The sequence below is a fragment of the Falco naumanni genome, chromosome W (assembly GCF_017639655.2).
Source record: "Falco naumanni isolate bFalNau1 chromosome W, bFalNau1.pat, whole genome shotgun sequence".
Lineage (NCBI taxonomy): Eukaryota > Metazoa > Chordata > Aves > Falconiformes > Falconidae > Falco > Falco naumanni.
This window is the reverse complement of record NC_054079.1, coordinates 10,241,367-10,260,561: the sequence shown is the minus strand read 5'-3', so window position 1 is coordinate 10,260,561 and position 19,195 is coordinate 10,241,367. Positions and strand designations below refer to the sequence as shown.

General features: G+C 39.5%; 1 protein-coding gene across 3 annotated transcripts in view; it reads left to right on the top strand.

Moving 5' to 3' along the window:
* The window catches only part of LOC121080341 (ubiquilin-1-like), a 38,122-nt gene extending 30,042 nt beyond the window's left edge, over window positions 1-8,080 (top strand). For 2 of the 3 annotated variants that reach the window (XM_040578281.1, XM_040578284.1), the window contains exons 9-11: window positions 3,853-3,968; window positions 4,309-4,477; window positions 6,911-8,080. In XM_040578281.1, the coding sequence (XP_040434215.1) occupies window positions 3,853-3,968; window positions 4,309-4,477; window positions 6,911-7,066 (441 nt within the window). In that variant the 3' untranslated portion in view covers window positions 7,067-8,080. The remainder of the gene's footprint in view (window positions 1-3,852; window positions 3,969-4,308; window positions 4,478-6,910) is intronic. The other variant, XM_040578282.1, reaches the window with a different exon arrangement.
* Window positions 8,081-19,195: the final 11,115 nt, after the last annotated feature.

Below are 19,195 nucleotides of genomic sequence, written 5' to 3'. Positions count from 1 at the left end.
CTCCTGCATACAGATCACTGATAAAAATATTGAACAGAACTGGCCCTAGAATTGACCCCTGAGGAACATTGCTGGTGACGGGTCACCAGCCAGGTGTAGCCCCATTCACTACAACACTTTGAGCCCTGCCCTTCAGCCAATTCTTCACCCAGTGCATCATGTACCTGCTCATCTCACAGTTGGACAACTTGTCCAGAAGGATGCTGTGAGGGACAATATCAAAAGCCTTCCTAAAATCCAGAAAAACTACATCCACTGCCTTCCCTCCATCCACTAAGGTGACCGTATCATAGAAGGATATCCAATTAGTTAGACACACTTTCCCTTTGTGAACCCATGTTGACTGTGCCTGATAATTGCATTGTCCTTTAAATGCCTTTCAGTAGTACTCAGTATGATATTCTCCATAATCTTTCCATGAAGTGAGCTTAGACTAACAGGTCTCTAGTTTCCTGGGTGTTCCCTCATGCCCTTCTTGCAAATTGGAGTAATGTTGGCTAGCTTCCAGTCAGCAGGGACCTCCCCAGGCTCCCCAGACCTTTGGTAGATGATCGAGAGGGGTCCTGCCATAACATCCGCTAGCTCCTTTGGTACTCTGGGATGAATCCCATCAGGCCCCGTGGAGTTGTGAACATTCAGCTAATACAACTAGTCCCTTACAATTTCAGTGTCCACAAATAGAAAGTCACTGTTGCCATGGTCGTGGTCCTCCGAGTCGGAGGACCACTGGGCAGCCCAAGGTCTGTCATTTTAATATTAAAGGATGATGCAAAATAAGCATTGACTGCCTCTGCTTTTTCTTAATCCCTATTAGTCAGGTGACCATCTTCAACAAGTATCGGTCCAATGTTTTCTTTAGACCAACTCTTTCTATTAACATACTTAAAAAAGCCCTTGTTAGGTATCTGACACAACGCTGGCCAGTTTCAACTCTACTTGAGCTTTGGCCTTTTGTGTCTTCTCCCTGCGTATATGAACCATGCCTCTGTTATCTTCCTGCGGAGCCTGACCTTGCTTCCAGATATCATACAATTTCTTTTTTTCTCTTTTGCTCCATGAAGAGTTTCCTGTTCAGCCAAGCTGGTCTTCTGCCCAGCTTGCTTGACTTATGACACAGTGGCATTGTGTCTGCCTGTGCTTTTAAAAGGTGGTTCTTAAAGACTGACCAGCACTCATGGGCTCCCTCAAAAACAGATCCCCTGGGTACTCTACTAAGTAGCTCCCTGAATATCTTAAAGTTTGCTCTCCTGAAGACTAGGGTAGCAACTCTGCTGTCCTTTTTTCTCATTACAGTGAAAATTTTAAATTCAGCCATTTTGTGATCACTGTGGTCAAGACAGCCACCTACCATCACACCTCCCACGAGTCCTTCTCTATTCACAAACAACGAGTCTAGGAGGGCATCTTTCCTAGTTGGCTCACTGAATACTTATGATAAGAAGTTATCTTCCACAAACTTGAAGAATTTCCCAGACTTGCTTATCACAGCAGTATGGTATTCCCAAGTTGATGTCTGGGAAGTTGAAATCTCCCATAAGGACAAGGGCTTCTGTTCCTGAAATTTCTCCTAATTGCCTATAGCATAACTCATCAGTACTATCATCCTGACTGGGCGATCAATAGTAGACTCCCGCTACATCTCCTTTGTTTTCCATTCCCCTAATCCTCACCAAGAGGCTCTCAACCACATCATCCCTATCTGTAAGAGCTGTACAGCCAAACTTCTCACTTGTATACAGAATTCATCTCCTCCACTTCGTCTGCCCTGCCTATCCTTCCTGAACAGGCTCTAGCCCTCCACCCCAGCACTCCATCATGAGACTCCTTTCACCAAGTCTCCCTAATACCAATGATATCGTAGCTCTGGGAGGTGACTAATGCTTCAAGCTCATCCTGTTTGTTTCTCATTCTGCGTGTGTTGGTGTACAAGTGTTTCGGATACACTCCTGAGCCCTCCATGCTCCCTGGAACAGTGTAAATGTTCTCACTAGCATTGGCGCCCTCAGGTTGTTCCATGTCAACCCTTGACTTACCTGCTGCAATCCTGTTGGTATCCCCTTCCCCCATGGATTCTAGTTTAAAGCCCTATCAAACAGTCCTGCCAGCTTATGCCCAAAGACGTTTTTTCCCTATCAAGACAGTTGGATCACATCAGGGCTCAGGATATCATGTCCCTTAAAGGCTCTTCCATGATTTAAAAACCCGCTATGACATCAGCTTTGTTTTCCATCCCCCTAATCTTTACCCGGGTGCTCTTAATGCTTTTGTATCTCTTTCCATTAGTATCACCTTGGGGTTTATCTGTATAGCTAGATTTCTGCTGTCTTCCCCATGTTAGGTCAGATGATCGACAACATTAACAGATTAAGTAAACTGGAGAAATACCTGGATGTTCTCAGAATGTTGGCAGTATCACAGCCCATACTTCTTCGTTCATCTGTTGCCATTATATTATGGGATTGAGGGATGGAAACTATGGAATGTTCCTCAGTATAATGGAAAGCACTTGCAATAAATGGTCAGTTGCTCAGTACAACTAGGAAAAACACATCTGTGAGCTACTCTTTCTACTCCTTTTTATATAAGTTTTACCCAGAATTGCTGCTACTTTACAGCTGGAATTAAAAACGTTAATAGAGATCCAAGTCATCTAAGTGTTCAGATGATCGTGGGGGTCAGTTTTCTGTAAAAACAACTCTAAATATCAGACATTAAAACATGGCTTAAAGGCTATTTTTTTAAACAAACTACAGTAGCTTACTTCAGTGAATCTGGTATGCTTTTCTCCTTTAAAGATTTGGATTCATTTCACCAGCTATACATTGTTATTCTCTTCTGACTTCTATCATGAAGGTACAAATCCAAGAGACCAATGGAAAGTATTTAAAAACTTGCTGTGCTCAGGTCTCATTACACACCCACGTTTCAGGACAGAATCAATACTTGATCTTTGTGCCCTGTTCTGCTCTTCTGTTTTGTACTAGAGGAAGCTTAACCTTAATTTGTGCAGTTCTTTGAATCAAAAAATGTTTTTGCAGCAGAAGGAATTTGGTCTAATTACCAAGTGAAGGCTGCTGAGATTAATCAGCCTGTCTGCTATTTGAAGCAGGTCTGGCTACCAAGACTTATAACTGAAACAAAGAACTTGTCACTTACATGTGGCATCTATGAGCAGAGGTGAGCATAAGCCATTAGTTTTGGTTTTGTATCTTAAAATAGCCTGGTTTTTAGACACTTAATTTCACAAATCAAAAGTATGCCTTTTTATCTGTGGGTGCAAAAGCCAGTTTTTGGTTGAATTTGCAGTAGAATGAGGGTCCTCAAATATATGTTTGCTAGTATGTTTTGCAGACTATTTATGTGTCTGTAGGTGTTGATTGTACTACAGGTATGAACACATGCACAAATTATCGTGATCAAATCGCTGTAGTCTGAATTTAGCTAGAAAAAGATGTTTTATAACTTTCTGTATTAGATATCCGCTAGTTAGGTTTCACTGTATTCAGACCTGTTGCTTACCAGGAGTGTGATATAGGAGACTAATTTAGAATTATGTTGAACTCATATACTCCTGTGGCTTTGGAAGATGATAAAGTCTATTAGAAAAAATAATAAAAAATAATTTTCTTTATGTTCTTCTTATTTAAAAGGAGTCTAGAGAGCTTATTGATCACTTCCTGTGAAAGTTTTCTCAAAAAAAATTATCTGAAGGAATTAATGTAAACATTCAAATACACCGTTGAGAAACAGCAAGTTCTGAAAGGATATCAGATTCTATAAAACATCTAGTGATAAAGACCAACTTTGAATGTCTGTATATTATACAATTATGAGTTTCTCTCCTGTTTTTAGATGCAGAATCCTGACACGTTATCAGCTATGTCAAACCCTAGAGCAATGCAGGCTTTGCTACAGATTCAGCAGGGCTTGCAGACACTAGCAACAGAAGCACCAGGACTTATACCAGGGTAAGAATTGGTCATACAAATTTATACAAAACTTTTCTATTGTGTTGGGGGTTTTTCAGCTTTTTTTTTTCAGCATGTAGTGGTTTATCTGTTTTTTACAGACTATGCCTCTTGCATTTTTTTAGCTTCACTAAACTTGTTTTAGAATCTGTCACACTTTTGTCTGCAACATACTTCTAAGTAATGATGGCTATGGTCTGTGTTTTGGTGCTTTACTTAAGTTATCATCCATTTTTTATTTGACAGAATTTTTACTTAGTAATTACATATAACGGGAAGAGACATTACAATTAAGCCATTTTCTATGTTAGCGATGTATTACCCTTTGTCATTTGTGCAGATTCAGTCCTGGTTTAGGTGGATTGGGAAGCACTGGAGCTCCTATAGGGTCTGTTGTACCTAGTTCTGTTCCCAGTGAAAATACAAGTCTAACATCAGGGGCTGCTGAACCTGATCACCAGCAGTTTGTCCAACAAATGTTGCAGGTGCTTGCTGGTGCGAACGCTCAGGTAAAGTAGATAACTATTCTAGTGTGTGGGGGGTGTTTGTTGGTTTTGGGTGGTTGTTTTGTTGTTGTGGGGTGGTTGGGTTTTTTTGGTCCTTTTTGGTTTGTTTCTTTTTTTTAATATCTAGCTCCCCCCCCCGTGTAAACCAATAGAATGCTTCTGGTCAAAGGAGAGCAGAGGAAGTTTAAAAGTGATGTTCTAAATGTGCAAATAAATGCTGGAAAAACATCACGTTTGAGTAAAAGTGTCCTCTGAATGGTCGATTGCTGTACACCTATCTTTGTACTCTTGAGTTTCTGAAATGCCCGGAAAGAAGCAGATTAAAGTGTTAAAGGGAAAACTGGTTCCCTGGCAAGTGAAATGTGGGCTCAGACAAGAACTTAAGTGTACTGAACATCATTATCTCTGTACCTTGTATCTGTGTTGCTGGTTGTTGCTCTATAGCTGTGACAGCTCAGGTCATTTGAGGCCTGAATTTGTAGCATCCTTCCCTGATATCCTGCAGGTCCAGACTGCACAGTGTACATTGTGTTAACATACCAATTGTGATTCAGGCTTTCTGGATAGCTCCAGAAGTCAAGCAAAGGTGGCAGCTTTGTAGGTAAATGTAGGGTGGTGAGCAAGACTGGCTTTAAAGGGGACACACCCGTAACAGTGAAGAGGTATCTCAAAAGCGCTGTGTGAAACAGCACCATTACACTATGGTACATATCCAGTGGTAATGGTAGGCTGCTGGTAAAAGGGACGGTCCTGCTCTTACCTCCTCTGTTGCCACAGAATAAAGCAGTTCAGCTTGCTGATCTGACAGAAAAATGTTATTTTATGTAACCATGAGAAAGTGGTGGTAGGCATAGCTATAGGAAGCCATGTTCCCATAGATATTTTTATGCTACCAATTCAGTATTCTGTTTGGTTTTGCTTGGGGGAAGAAGGAATGCTTAAATTTCAGCCAGTATATTTGCATTTTATTGGTTTGGAAGTATATACAGTTTTTAAATACTGGTAGGAATTTCTTAATGGATGAAACTTTAAGTAGAACAAAAGGAAAATTAGCAGTAGCTGCCAAAATCTTGTGCTGATATGTAAACTGTCTTACTCATTTAAAAAAAGTGGCTTTTCAGTATTACTCTGACCCCATATACCTAAAGCATATTATTTTCCTATAATTGTTCTGTTTGAAAAATGACTCTTGAGTTGAAGATCACAGGATCATTTAGGTTGGAAAAGACCTTTGAGATCATCAAGTCCAACCATTAACCCAGGACTGCCAAGTCCACCACTAAACCATGTCCCTAAGCACTGCATCTACGCATTTTTTTAAACGCTTCCAGGGATGGTGATTCTAGCACCTCCCTGGGCAGCCTGTTCCAATGCTTGACCACCCTTTCAGTGAAGAAATTTTTCCTAATATCCAATCTAAACCTCCCATGGCATAACTTGAGGCCTTTTCCTCTTGCCTTGTCACTTGTTATCTGGGAGAAGAGACCTACCCCCACCTGCCTACAACCTCCTTTCAGGTAGTTGTAGAGAGCAATAAGGTCCCCCTGAGTCTATTCCTCTCCAGGCTAAACACCCCCAGCTCCCTCAGCCACTCCTCATAAGAATTGTTCTCTGGACACTTCACCAGCTTTGTTGCCCTTCTCTGGACATGCTCCAGCACCTCAATGTCTTTTTTGTAGTGAGGGGCCCAAAAGTGAACACAGTATTTGAGGTGCAGCCTCACCAGTGCTGAGTACAAAGGGATAATCGCTTCCCTAGTCCTGCTGGCCACACTGTTTTGGATACAAGCCAGGATGCTGTTGGCCTTTTTGGCCACCTGGGCACACTGCTGGCTCATGTTCAGCCGGCTGTCAACCAGCATCCCCAGGTCCTTTTCCACCAGGCAGCTTTCCAGCCACTCTTGCCCAAGCCTATAGCGTTGCATGAGGTTGTTGTGACCCAAGTGTAGGACCTACAATATGCATCGTACAACTGAGATTGAGAGTTTTGCCAAAAACAAATACTTGGAGCATTAAATAGGTAGCTTATGTCAAGGGGAAAAAAGTCTACCGTATTTGCTGTTGCTAACAGTGAAATTCTCAAAATCCTGCTGTCCCACATTACTAGATTAGACTCTTTCATTAAAAAAAAGTCTGCATGCACGTCTTTAAGAAACTGTTCTTGGGACACATTTATCAGATTTAACTGTTCCTTTTTTATCAAACAAGCAGCCGCTCTTGTAGTTCAAAAATGTCACATAAGTGAAGATACTCTTAAAATTGTTTGATCAGTAATTCAATTGTGAATGAAATTTGTCATAGTCTAGTTTGGGGAACTTTAAAAAGATGCATTCAAAAATTAGTAAAGACAAGAAGTGGTTCATAACCAACTATGTTTAAAACCTGTACTTTGCCAAATGTGTATTATGCTTTCATAGCTTGAGATTTTTCTTCTTAGCAGTTACAAAATCCAGAAGTTAGATTTCAGCAACAACTGGAGCAGCTGAGTGCAATGGGCTTTTTGAACCATGAAGCAAACTTACAAGCTTTAATAGCAACAGGAGGAGATATCAGTGCAGCTATTGAAAGGCTGCTTGGTGCTCAGCCTTCATAGCAGTGTTTCTTTAACTTGAAAAAATGTAATTTATTTTTGATAACAGCTCTTAAATCTTTAAAATAGTTGCTTTATTTCATTCTGATTCTTGGGATTGTCTTGTTATAACTAAAATTGGTCATGCATTTTAAGGTCAAGTGCAGTATTTTCTTCAAGTGGGGAATTGATGCTTTTTCGCTCTGTTGCATGCATCACTCTTGTTCGTTCGTTCTTTTTTTTTTTTTTTTAAACAATATCAGCTTTCAGAGTTGGTTGAGCAGGCTTTATCTGACTTCCAACTGTCCAATTTATCTACTACTAAACCATTAGCCTTCAGTAGTAATTTATGTAGAATATAAATTAAGAAGGAAACAATTGAAGGTGGTAATTTGTGGGTGCCAGTGCTGCTTATGGTAATTTCAGCATGTATTTTTTTGCTAGCAAAATGCTGTAAGATTTATACTGCTTGAGTAATCTACTATTTTTGCTTTTATTTGTATGAAATATAAACACAATATATACAATGGAGACAGCTCATTTCTAGAAATTTAATTTCATTCTATTGCAATGTATATAAGTAACCAAAAATGGTCAGGGGGAAAAAAAGTAGTAAGACATAGTTTTTAGTGTAGAATCTTCCAGCAACTTTGATAAACATCTCAGAAAAATTGCTTAGGCAAGGTAATTTAAAATATACTAGAATTGCTGTACTAGTTATATCTTCACATCTAGCCATAAAGAAACTTGCACTGTAACATTGTCTCGTTGCAACACTGTTACAGATTAACTGTAAATTACCTTTGTGCAAATTAAAGGAGTGCTGCATTGTGCTCTGAAACTGTTTTGAAGGCATTTTGGCTTGTTCCATTGAGGTTCTAACATGCATTATGATTTGTAATTGGAAACATTACATTCAGCCATCATCATGTGATATTCTAATTACTTTTAATCACCATGTAAAAAAATACTGTATATGTATTGAGTTTTTATTGGTAATTACCTCTTGTGCGCAGATAATAAATTAATTAAAAAGTATTTAAGCATTTTGTTTCAGTGTGTTTGCAATTGGTGCCTATCCAGCATTTGAGATGACTGACCTTTCAGTGTTAGCTCTGGGACTATTTACAGACTTTGGGCTAAGATTAACAAACAATACTTGGAGTATAAAGTGGAGGACAGAGGGAGGGTTATATAATACTGAGGAATATTTAGATAAAGTGAAAGTAGTGAAATAAAGCATTTTGCTGTGTGTTACTGAATAGCATTTCCTTTTTATTGGTCTTTGGTGTCAGTGTAATTGTGAACATTCTGATTTAATTCCTGTATGCATTAAACACTTCATCTGAACAATCTTTTTTTTTTTTTTTTTTTTGGTACAAATATAAAGCCAGTTTGCTCTATAAAAAACATTGCTTGCAAATGGTTTAAACTTACTGGCCTTGACTCAAAATTGCTAATGAGTTAAATGAAACAATTTTATAACAGGATATAAAGGAGGATGTTGAGCACGCTTTCTTTTACATACAATGAAATTAATAAAACTAGGCAAAGCCAAGCATGCACATTTTACAGGGAGTAACTTGTATTCTTCTCTGAGAAGTTTTTGCTGTCCAGTAATCTTGTCTCGTACTTCAGCAGTAACTAAATAAATCAAATACTGCTGATGTACAGTATTGGGTAAAGTTCAAGAAAATGTCTTAGTTGGCAAGCCTCTCTGGATCAAAGTCTCATAGATACATCAGCATAGATTATTAAATAAATAAATAAAAATAGAATCTCCTGGTGATTTGAGTTTTATATGATCAAAGCCTTTTAAAATACTTAAAGTTTGGGTAGGAAATTATTATTACTCTTCTTTCTTAGCCAATGATAGTAAACCTGCAAGGGACTAGACCTTCATAGAGCCTTCTGTTTGGGTAGGTAGCTTTCACTTTCCCATCACAGCCTCATACTCAGTGCAGTGATAGCAAGTAGTTTCTGTATAATAATCACTACTTTTTTCACAATTACTCTTAGGATCATCAAAGTAACTAATTTAACTTGACCTTATAGTATGCTTTATAGGGATTTTGCTTTAAAAAGGTGAGACCTCCAGTCATTCAGAAGGTATATCATTCTAAGAATACAATCCATAACTTGCAAAAAGGCCACTGTCGAATGGAAAGGGCAGAGCTGAAGTAGGGAGGGGAGTGATTTTTGCCAAGCTTTACTAAGATACCAAAGCACTGAATCTGAACTCCATGAACATTCTTTTGACACAGGATCTAGTTCACTTATGTAAGTAAAATGGATATGTGATATTTGAAGTCAAATTCTATTAGAATGTAAGAAAAAGTAGAATTTAGCCTAAACTGTACAATGAACTGTTGAGCTAATTTTACTACTTGAGGTACTATTGTCAGCTATTAATAACAATTAGTAACTGAGTAGTGGTAAAACACTGAGATATCTTTAGTGTATGAGGAATTTTGGTTTTGTTTGATTAGACCTTAATTGTTAAAAGTGGCAGTAGGCAGAATGAGGTTTGTAGTAGGGGTAAAAATTTACTGGTTTTAATAATAAACGATACATCACTCTTGTTTGGTTTAATGGCATAGTAGAATCTTTGCACACACTCTCTCCACTGTCTCTCTGGCCTTTTAGGCACTCGCTTTTGAAAACATCCAATTTCTTTTTGGTTATAAAGGTTTGAAATTTAATATTACTGTTTGGTAATATGTCATGCAACTTCTTTCCTATCAATGTGTAATTTCCTGAATTATTTAGTTTTATTGTGTCTGAAAAAAATTTAAGCATAAATCTGCATTTAATAGTGGGTATATTAGAAAAGCTCTTTGCTTGTAAAAAGTTATACTGGGAAATATGAAGATTTCATTAAAAGCCAAGGTACCACAAGAGGGTGCCATTTCTTTAATTTTCATAGTGACTAAATTTGCATGGCAATGTTAAAAATAATCCATGTGCAACTGCATATGGGGATGTTTCTATTCAGGTCTGACTTGTAGAATCTTACAGAAACTATCTGCAGAGTTTTCATGGAGTTAAGCAAAAGAAGCCTCTCTTCTGTAACAAGGACTTTGTAAAAAAACCCCAACATTTTAGCAATTGAAAAGAGGATTTTAACCTAAAATTCTGTGAGTTATGTAGCTGACTGTTCAGATTTTTTTTATCACAAAAAGTTGAAATACGTATTCAAAGTTGTTTGATCTTAGGTTTTAAAGCAGCTGCATGAAAACTTCTCCGTAAGTATATATTGGACTGGGTATAGGCTGAGATGGAAGAGTAAAGAAACATAGGAAAGGGAAGTAAAGGGGAAGGTCCAACTCTGAAAAGAATGAGAATGAGTTTGTGTTATGGGCTTTTTGAGTGTTTTTGTTTGTTTTAAAGAAGGAAATATCCGTCAGTCTTGTACTAGCTGATTTGCTCTCCACTGCATTTCATCAATGGATATGCTTTATATGTGAAAGATGCTAATTCAAAGCCAATATGATGCCCCTTACACTTTAAGCTTTCCAGAGAGTCGTATTTTGTATATTGTCTCGACACCACCACTCCCTCCCACCCCCCCACCCCTTTTTTTTTTCCAGCTTGGTCTCCAGTGCATATAACAAAAGTTCATAAAGTCTTAGCACCCAGGTGAAGTTGGCAAAGACAAATACAGAAGTTACAACTTTTCAAAATCTGTTAGTGAGCCAGCAGTAGTGTCAGGAACAGAACTTCATCATTCAAGCTCCTGCCTTTTATACTTGCAGAAAAAGAAATATATTGCTTTTTACAAAGCAGTAAAATATTTAATCACTGTGCCCCTCTCTGTGTTTGACAGAATGAAAATTAAAACTTAAGAATTTCAATTCCTGTGTGAACCTTGATGGGATTTTCAAAAGCAGGCTTGGCTCAGATACAAATGGCAATTTTAACTTCATAGGGAGAAGTGTTTAAACAATGGTGATAGTTTTTGAAAACTTCATCTTGCGTGTCCTTTACAGTCATGATAGAAATATTAACAGTAATAAACCAGCTCCTAATATTGTAATTTATTTAAATGTTGTGAAAAATAAGTTGTTTTGATTAACTTGAAAAATGTCTTAATGAATGCTTATTTTCTTTAGACTGACTGGGGGGGGGGAAGTATGGAGTTTTGGGTTTTTTGACAGAGTTTTGAAATCAAATTTATAATGCAGGTAAAGATGTGATTTGAAAGTGAAATCAAGATAGATTTTAGCAGGAGACGGGCTATCTTGGAGTTTCTATATTAGCCACCATTCTTTCACTCCAATTAAATTCTAATATAGCATAAGGAAGTGCCATGAGCACTTCCTTAATTCCTGAGAACAGAAGTAACTAAATATCTTTAGAAACTCTGATCCATCATCTGTAGAATTTTTATATTGAACTGTCTAGAGAATGTCTGCTGTACGGTAGAGTTCTGTTATTAAAAGTATACTTTCAACACCTGTTGAGATTTAACTGTAATGTTAAATGTAGTGTTTGTTATGTCTGCTCTAACCCTGTGCAGTGGCAGTACTGCACTGTGCTCATTCAAGTTATACAAGGGATCGAATGTAGTTAAACTAATGGCCTGTGTGTATATTTATTTATTTTTACTGGCAAGGTTTCCTAAAATAAAGAAATAAAAGCATTAAAACTGTGGATGTGGTGTGTTACACCAAAAAGCAAATCTGGAATTAGTTGTCATCATAAATAAGTGACTGAAATGTCTGTAGTCAAATTAAAATTAGGTATAAACCTATTCAAGAATCATAACACATTTCTCATGTTTTGACTCACAAGGAAATGAGAACATGTCATAATTAGTGTTATCATCTATGTGAGCCAGTCAACCTCAGCTACTTATCAGTAATTAAACCTTGTAATTAGGTACTGTTAATGTATACTTGATTTTTGCAAAATTTATGGAGATGGGCAGTGACCTTGGGCAGGCATGTTACAAGAAGCAATGGATCGTGTTCCAACATAATCTAAATTTCTCAGTAAATTAACCCCCACTCCACCAAGGTATGATCACCTGATGTGCACATGCAATGGCCATGGTGTGAAGCCAGACTAAGGAGAGCTTTGGGGGAGCAAGAGATGCAGAGCAAGCTGGGTCTATTGGGTTTATAGGGCAAGGTTTTGGTAGTAGCTGCAGGGGTGGCTTCTGAGAGAAGAGAACATGTTGGATAGAGCCAGTTTCAGCTGATTCCAAGATGGACCTGCTACTGGCCAAAGCTGAGCCCATCAGTGAAGTTGGTGGTGCCTCTGTGATAACATTTAAGAAAGGGTTAAAAAAGGAGGAAAAAACCCCAAACCTGTGCAGCAGCTATAAGAGGGAGAAATGAGAGAAACCACTGCAGGACACCAAGGTCAGTGAAGAAGAAGGGAGAGGAGGTGTTCCAGGTGCCAGAGCAGAGATTCCCCTGCTGCCAATGGTGAAGCAGGTTGTTGCCCTGCAACCCATGGAGGACTATGTTGAAGTAGATATCTACACTCCAGCCTGTGGCCAGAGCAGGTGGATGTGCCCTGAAGGAAGCTGTGACCCCATGGAGAGCCCATGCTGGAGCAGGTTTTTCTGTCAGGATCTGTGATGGTGTGGGGGACCTATGCTGGAGCAGTCTGTTCCTGAAGGACTGCACCCTGTGGAAAAAAACCCATGCTGGAGCAGTTGAGCAGTTTGTGAAGAACTGCAGCCTATGGGAAGAATCCATGTTGGAGCAGTTTGTGAAGGACTGTTTCCCATGGAAGGGACCCCACACCTGGAGCAGGAGAAAAAGTATGAGGAAAGGAGAGGCAGAGATGAAGTGTTATGAACTGATAGCAACCCTCACTCCCCATCCACATGCACTGCCTGGGTAGGGGGAGTTAGAGCCTGTGAAGAAGGGGGGGAGGGGGGAAGATGTTTTTAGTTTTGTTTTTGTTTCTTACTGTCCTACTCTAATTGGCAATAATTTGAATTAATTTTCCCTAAGTCTGTTTTGACTGTGACAGCAATTGGTGAGTGATCTCTCTGTCTTTATCTGGAGACATGAGCTTTTTTTCCATGATTTTTCTCCTCCTGTCCTGTTGAGAAGGGGAGTGATAGATCAGCTTGATGGGCACCTAGCAGCTAGCCAAGATGAACCCACCACACTGGGCTAGACATGAAGTTTTGGTAGAATAACTTTTAATATTATTTGTGTAAGCAGGATAGCCCTATATGCTATGGGAGATAAGTGGTTGATGGTATGTAGGATAGGTGGTTTGCTTCCCCTTCTATCTACTCCCCCAAAATGGATCCCAGGATCCAAGAAGTGACACAGCATGCTTGTAGCAGGCTAAAAGGAAAGGGCATCTGGTTGTAATGCTCTTCTTTCTATTTGCAGTAAAGGTACAAACAAGTGAAATGAAGCATCACAGAAATGTAGTTCTGACCAGAGAAACTTTGTGGATGAATCTTAGCTTTAGCTAGCTGTGTCAAGTGCCGTTTTCCATGGCTTTCAGTAGGTATCTTGTCAAGCAGTCTTTCCCCTTCTCAATCTGACTTTCAAATCCTAGACACTTCTGAATAGGAATTAAATTCCCCCAAAGGCTGAGCCCCAATAGTTCAGCATATTCCTGCCACATGAAACTCACAAAATTTATTCTTCTGTCTCCTGGCCTGTTGAAGCATCAAGAGGAAAGCTAATATTGGAGATAATCTAAAAAGATGTGGACAAGGATGGATAACACAAATTCAGCATTATGAAGATGCTAGAGCTATTTGGAACTTGCTTCTGATTCCTCTTTACAGAGAAGGCTTGTTACGTGTTTAGTATAACATACTAAATTAAAGTGGAGTGAAAAATAAAATATTTGAGTTTATAGCTGCATATTTTGCTATTACTTTTAAGTTTCGAAAAACTTCTTTTGAATTATCTTTGGTTTTGTCTGAACAGTTGTCCTGGTTTTGGCTGGGATAGAGTTAATTTTCTTCCTAGTAGCTGGTACAGTGCTGTGTTTGGATTTAATATGAGAATAATATTGATAACACACTGATGTTTTAGTTGTTGCTAAGTAGTGCTTACTCTAAATCAAGGACTTTTCAGTTTCCCATGCTCTGCCAGTGAGCAGGTGCACAAGAAGCTGGGAGGGAGCAGAGCCAGGACAGCTGACCTGAACTAGGCAAGGGATATTCCATATACCATAGAATGCCATGCTCAGTATATAAACTGGGAGGAGTTGGCTGGGGCCTGCTGATCGCTGCTCGGGGACTGGCTGGGCATTGGTCAGCAGGTGGTGAGCAACTGTTTTGTGCATCACTTGTGGGTTTTGGGTCTTTTTTTCCTCTGGGGTTTAATTCCTCTCTCATTCTCTTTCCTTTTCATTACAGTTGATGTTATAATTATTTACTTTATTTCAATTCTTAAATTGTTCTTATCTCAACCCACAATTTTTTCCTATTCTCATCGCACTGGGGGAGGGGGAGTGAGCAAGTAGCTGCATGGTACTTCATTGCCAGCTGGGGTTAAACCACAACAACAGTTGAAGTAGGACTATGTGAGCTTAGGAAATGTGTAATAAATAAAATTCAAGTTTGAATAATGAATTGGTAAGCTGATTTAATTTTTTAAGATCAATATTTCTAAAGAGATTCAATCATGATTGCCAAATGCCTAATCATTTTGGGTTGTATTGAAACTAATATTTTAGAAAACATTATATTGTAGTCATTATTAGTATATTCTGTGGTTATGCTGTCTGGTAGTAGCTAATGTTATGTTTATTACTGAACCGGATCCTTGAAATAATCTTTATATAGACAGTAGAAAAACAGCTATCATTTGCAGCATTTTTCCCTACACTGTTATTCAGGGGTTAGCTTACTGTTGGCGATTTTAATGATATCTTAGATTAGTGAAAACATAATGGCTTTACTAATTGCAGAATATTTATACTACTGCATACATTTCTGTTTTGGAATGCAATGGGGAAAACAATTTTTTTTTTGTCCTTAGCACAAATTCATTAAAGATAGAGGTTTTTTTACCTGTTCAATATATCATGCAGTGCACAAGGTCAGGAAATCCTGTCCTAGAAACAAAAGAAGTTAGTTCAGAAATGTTTGTGAAATGTATTTGAAACAATCACTTCTAAAGCATTTGACTGGAAATGAAAATTAGTATTATAATGCCCACCAAGTTCAGTTTTGTGTCTGTCTTCCTAATGTAGATTTGCTACTGCTGCCTGAAGGCTAACAAGAAGTGCTAGACACTTTATCAATAAAAGGGTTTTAGTGAAATAGTACTTTTTGATATAACAAATACCTAGAAGTATCTGTTAGAAGCCACAATTGTGCAACACCTTTGCTCAGTAGTTTAGCAAATGCAATGTGATTGATCAGTTTTTCAATATAAACTAATTTTAAGTGTTAAGCTCCCAGCAACTTTTGTCATACCTACCAAGCATTAAACTACTGCTCCTATTTCATTGTTCAACACAGTTATTGCTGGGTAAGTGCAGCAAATGACAATGTGGACAAATAAATGCAATTGATAGTCATTATTGATATTGTCACAACTTCCCCCTGGTATTCAAGGCCCTCACAATTTTGCATGACTGATGTTTCAGGAGAGATATTTCCCTCTTGCTTAGCATCATATGCCAATGGTTTATTCATTCAATTTTGCAATGCTGCCATACATGAGATACTGGCTTGTATGAGCTTCCAACCATTAATGAAAGATGTCTTTAGTAAAAATTGTACTGGGTCTGGCTGAGATGAAGTTATCACAGAATCGCAGGTTGGTTGAGGTTGGAAGGGACCTCTGGAGGTCATCTGGTCCAACACCCCTGCTCAAGCAGGGCCGCCTAGAGCCAGTTACCGAGGACTATGTCCAGATGGATTGTGAATATCTCCAAGGAGGGAGACTCCACAAGCTCCCTGGGCAACCTGTTCCAGTGCTCAGTCACCCTCACGGTAAAAAAAAATCTTTCCTTATGATCAGACAAGAACCTCCTGTGTTTCACTGTGTGCCAGTTACCTCTGATCCTATCACTGGGCACCACTGACAAGAGCCTGGCTCCGTCGTCTTTGCGCCCTCCCTTCAGGTATTTATATACATTGATAATATCCCTGCCCTTAGCCTTCTCTTCTCTAGGCTAACCAGTTTCAGCATTCTCAGTCTTTCCTCATATGAGAGATGCTCCAGTCCTTTCATCATCTTTGTGGCCCTTCATTTGACTCTCTTCAGTATGTCCATGTCTTGCATGTACTGGGTAGCCTGGAACTGGACACAGGACTCCAGGTGTGGCCTCAACAGTGCTGAGTAGAGGGGAAGGATCACCTCCCTTGATCTGCTGGCAACATTCTTCTTAATGCAGCCCAGTATACCATTCACCTTTGCTGTGAGGGCACATTGCTAGCTCATGTTCAACTTGGTGTCCACCAACTCGTTTCTCCAACCTGTTGAGGTCCAAGTTTTGTGTCATCAGCAGATTAGCTAATCAAGATCCCAGAATTTATCAATACCTAAAAAATTACAGGCCTCTTGCACCACAGTATGAATCCTGGGCTGCATAAAAAAAAAAAAAAAAGCGTGGCCAGCAGGTTGAGGGAGGGGATTCTCCCCCTCTGCTCTCAAGTGAACCCACCTGGAGTACTGCATCCAGCTCTGGAGTCCTCACCACAGGAAAGAGTAGGTCCAGAGGAGGGCCATGAAAATGATCATAGGGCTGGAACACCATCTCCTATGAAGACAGGCTGAGAGAGTTGGGGTTGTTCAGCCTGGAGAAGAGAAGGCTCCAGGGAGGCCTTATTGCAGCCTTTCAGTACTTAAAGGGGGCCTATAAGAAAGATGGAGAAAGACTTTTTACCAGGGCCTGAAATGACAGAAGTGGCAATGGTTTTAAACTGAGAGAGGGTATGTTTAGATTGGAAATAAGGAAGCATTTGTTATGATGAGGGTGGTGAGACACTAGAACAGGTTTCCCAGAGAAGCTGTGCATGCTCCATCATTGGAGGTGTTCAAAGTCAGGTTGGATGGGGCTTTGAGCAACCTGGTCTAGTTAAAGTTGTCCCTGCCCATGGGGAATTGGTCTAGATGATCTTTAAAGGTCTGTCCTGGTTTCAGCTGGGATTGAGTTAATTTTCTTCTTAGTAGCTAGTACAGTGCTGTGTTTTGGATTTGGTGTGAGAACAATGTTGATAACACACTGATGGTTTTAGTTGTTGCTGGGTGATGTTTATACTAAGTCAAGGACTTTTCAGTTTCTTGGGCCCTGCCAATGAGAAGGCTGGAGGGGCACGGGAAATTGGGAGGGGACACAGCCAGGACAGGTGACCTGAACTAGCCAAAGAAGTATTCCATACCGTGGGATGTCATGCTTGGTATAAAAACTTGGGGGGTTAGTTGGGACCTGCCAATCATTGCTAGGGACCTGGCTGAGCATCGGTCAGCGGGTGGTGAGCAGCTGTACTGAGCATCACTTGTTTTCCTTTCTCTCTTTTCCTTTGGATTTTATCCTTTCCCCAACCTTTCCATTATTAACTGTTATTATTGTTCTTTCATTTTTATTCTATTTCAATTATTAAATTGTTCTTATCTAAACCCTCAAGTTTTACACTCCTTTCTGATTCTCCTCCCCACCTGTGGGAGAGGAAGATAGAGAATGTCTGATTATTACTGACAAGAGGTAAGATAGATGTATGAGAGGAGGATGGAGAATGTCTGATCTGACAGGAGATAAGAGAACAACTGGGTCTTATGAAGGAAAGTAAGAAAGATAAACATGGTTATCTAGCCAAAAGTTCTTTGCATGCTTGTAATGATATATAGCTATGTAACTGCATGAACAGTTTCCGCCCTGAGCCTGGTGGTACCTACAACTGGAATTTGTATCCTGGCTCAGAGATATAAATATGACCTTCTCTGTGCAATACAGTGTCTCTGGTTGCACCACAACCTGAGTCTGTGCCTTCATACACCACACCCACCCCTCTGGGGAGGGAGTGAACAAGCGGCTGCGTGGTGCTTGGTTGCCGGCCAGGGTTAAACCACAACAAGGTCTCTTCCAACCCAAACCATTCTATGATTCTATGCATGTAATGATGCTTAATCATAACTACAAAGTAAGCTTAATAAGAAACACCAACAATTGATGTGTAATGGTTGTTCTTTCAGTCAATTTAGAGTATACAGCACTGGTGATAGGCACCCAAATTCAATTTAATGAGGACACAGACTAAACTGTTAAATTGTAATTGTTATGCTATGATGTGGTGACGCAGGTCGAGGTGGACTGAAAAAACACTATGTCTGTGTGGCTTGGTTCAGACAAAATGACAAAATGGCCTTTATTGTTTATACAAATTACTTAGTACATGTGTCAGACCCTAATAGGCTTTCTGTGTTCTTCTCCTTGCTTGCTATTTGCTGTTGCTGTAGGTGCCCATATGCTGCGTTTCTAAGTTCCAGTTCTTCACATCCTGTTTACATACCTGACAATTTGTGGCTGTCTTAAAGGTACACGGCTGTCTTTGAAGTTAACTAACTACTCTGCAGACCTGCTGCAGACCCCAACAATTCCCCCTTTTTGTTTTTGAACAGCTAGTACCAGGTTTGCCATGTGCTGCGGGGCCCTTGCAAACACGACAGCAACCAAGGCAATAGCAAACAAACAATACTGCCAATTGAGTGAATGGATGCCAAAAAGGCTGACATTTTCTCAGATTTTGATAACATGTTGCTGCAATGGGGCGCCTAAAATCCACGCAGCACATACCATCCAAATCCTCACAGCCATGTCCTTGAGCCAACAACAAAAACCCAATAGTTGCTCTGTTTTGTATGTACTAGTGGCAAATCATCAGCTAACAATCCCAAAACACTAGAGGTTTGACTCACATTCTTGACTGCCTAACAAACAAGGTGATTTAACTCTTTAATACTTTCCCTGCTGCTGCTCCAGATAAGAGAAGAATCGCTGCAATACGTTCCCATCAGTTCCATAAATCAACTACATCATTACACGCTTCATCCAAAATTATATTGCTTTTAAGCGCATTATGCTTATCAGCATGTTCACGTGTTGATTAATGTGGGTGTCATGGTCCCATCATAGCCTCCTACTACATTAGCATCTACATAAAGACAATTATCAACATTCAAAGTGCCAACAATATCTACTTCTTGTGGG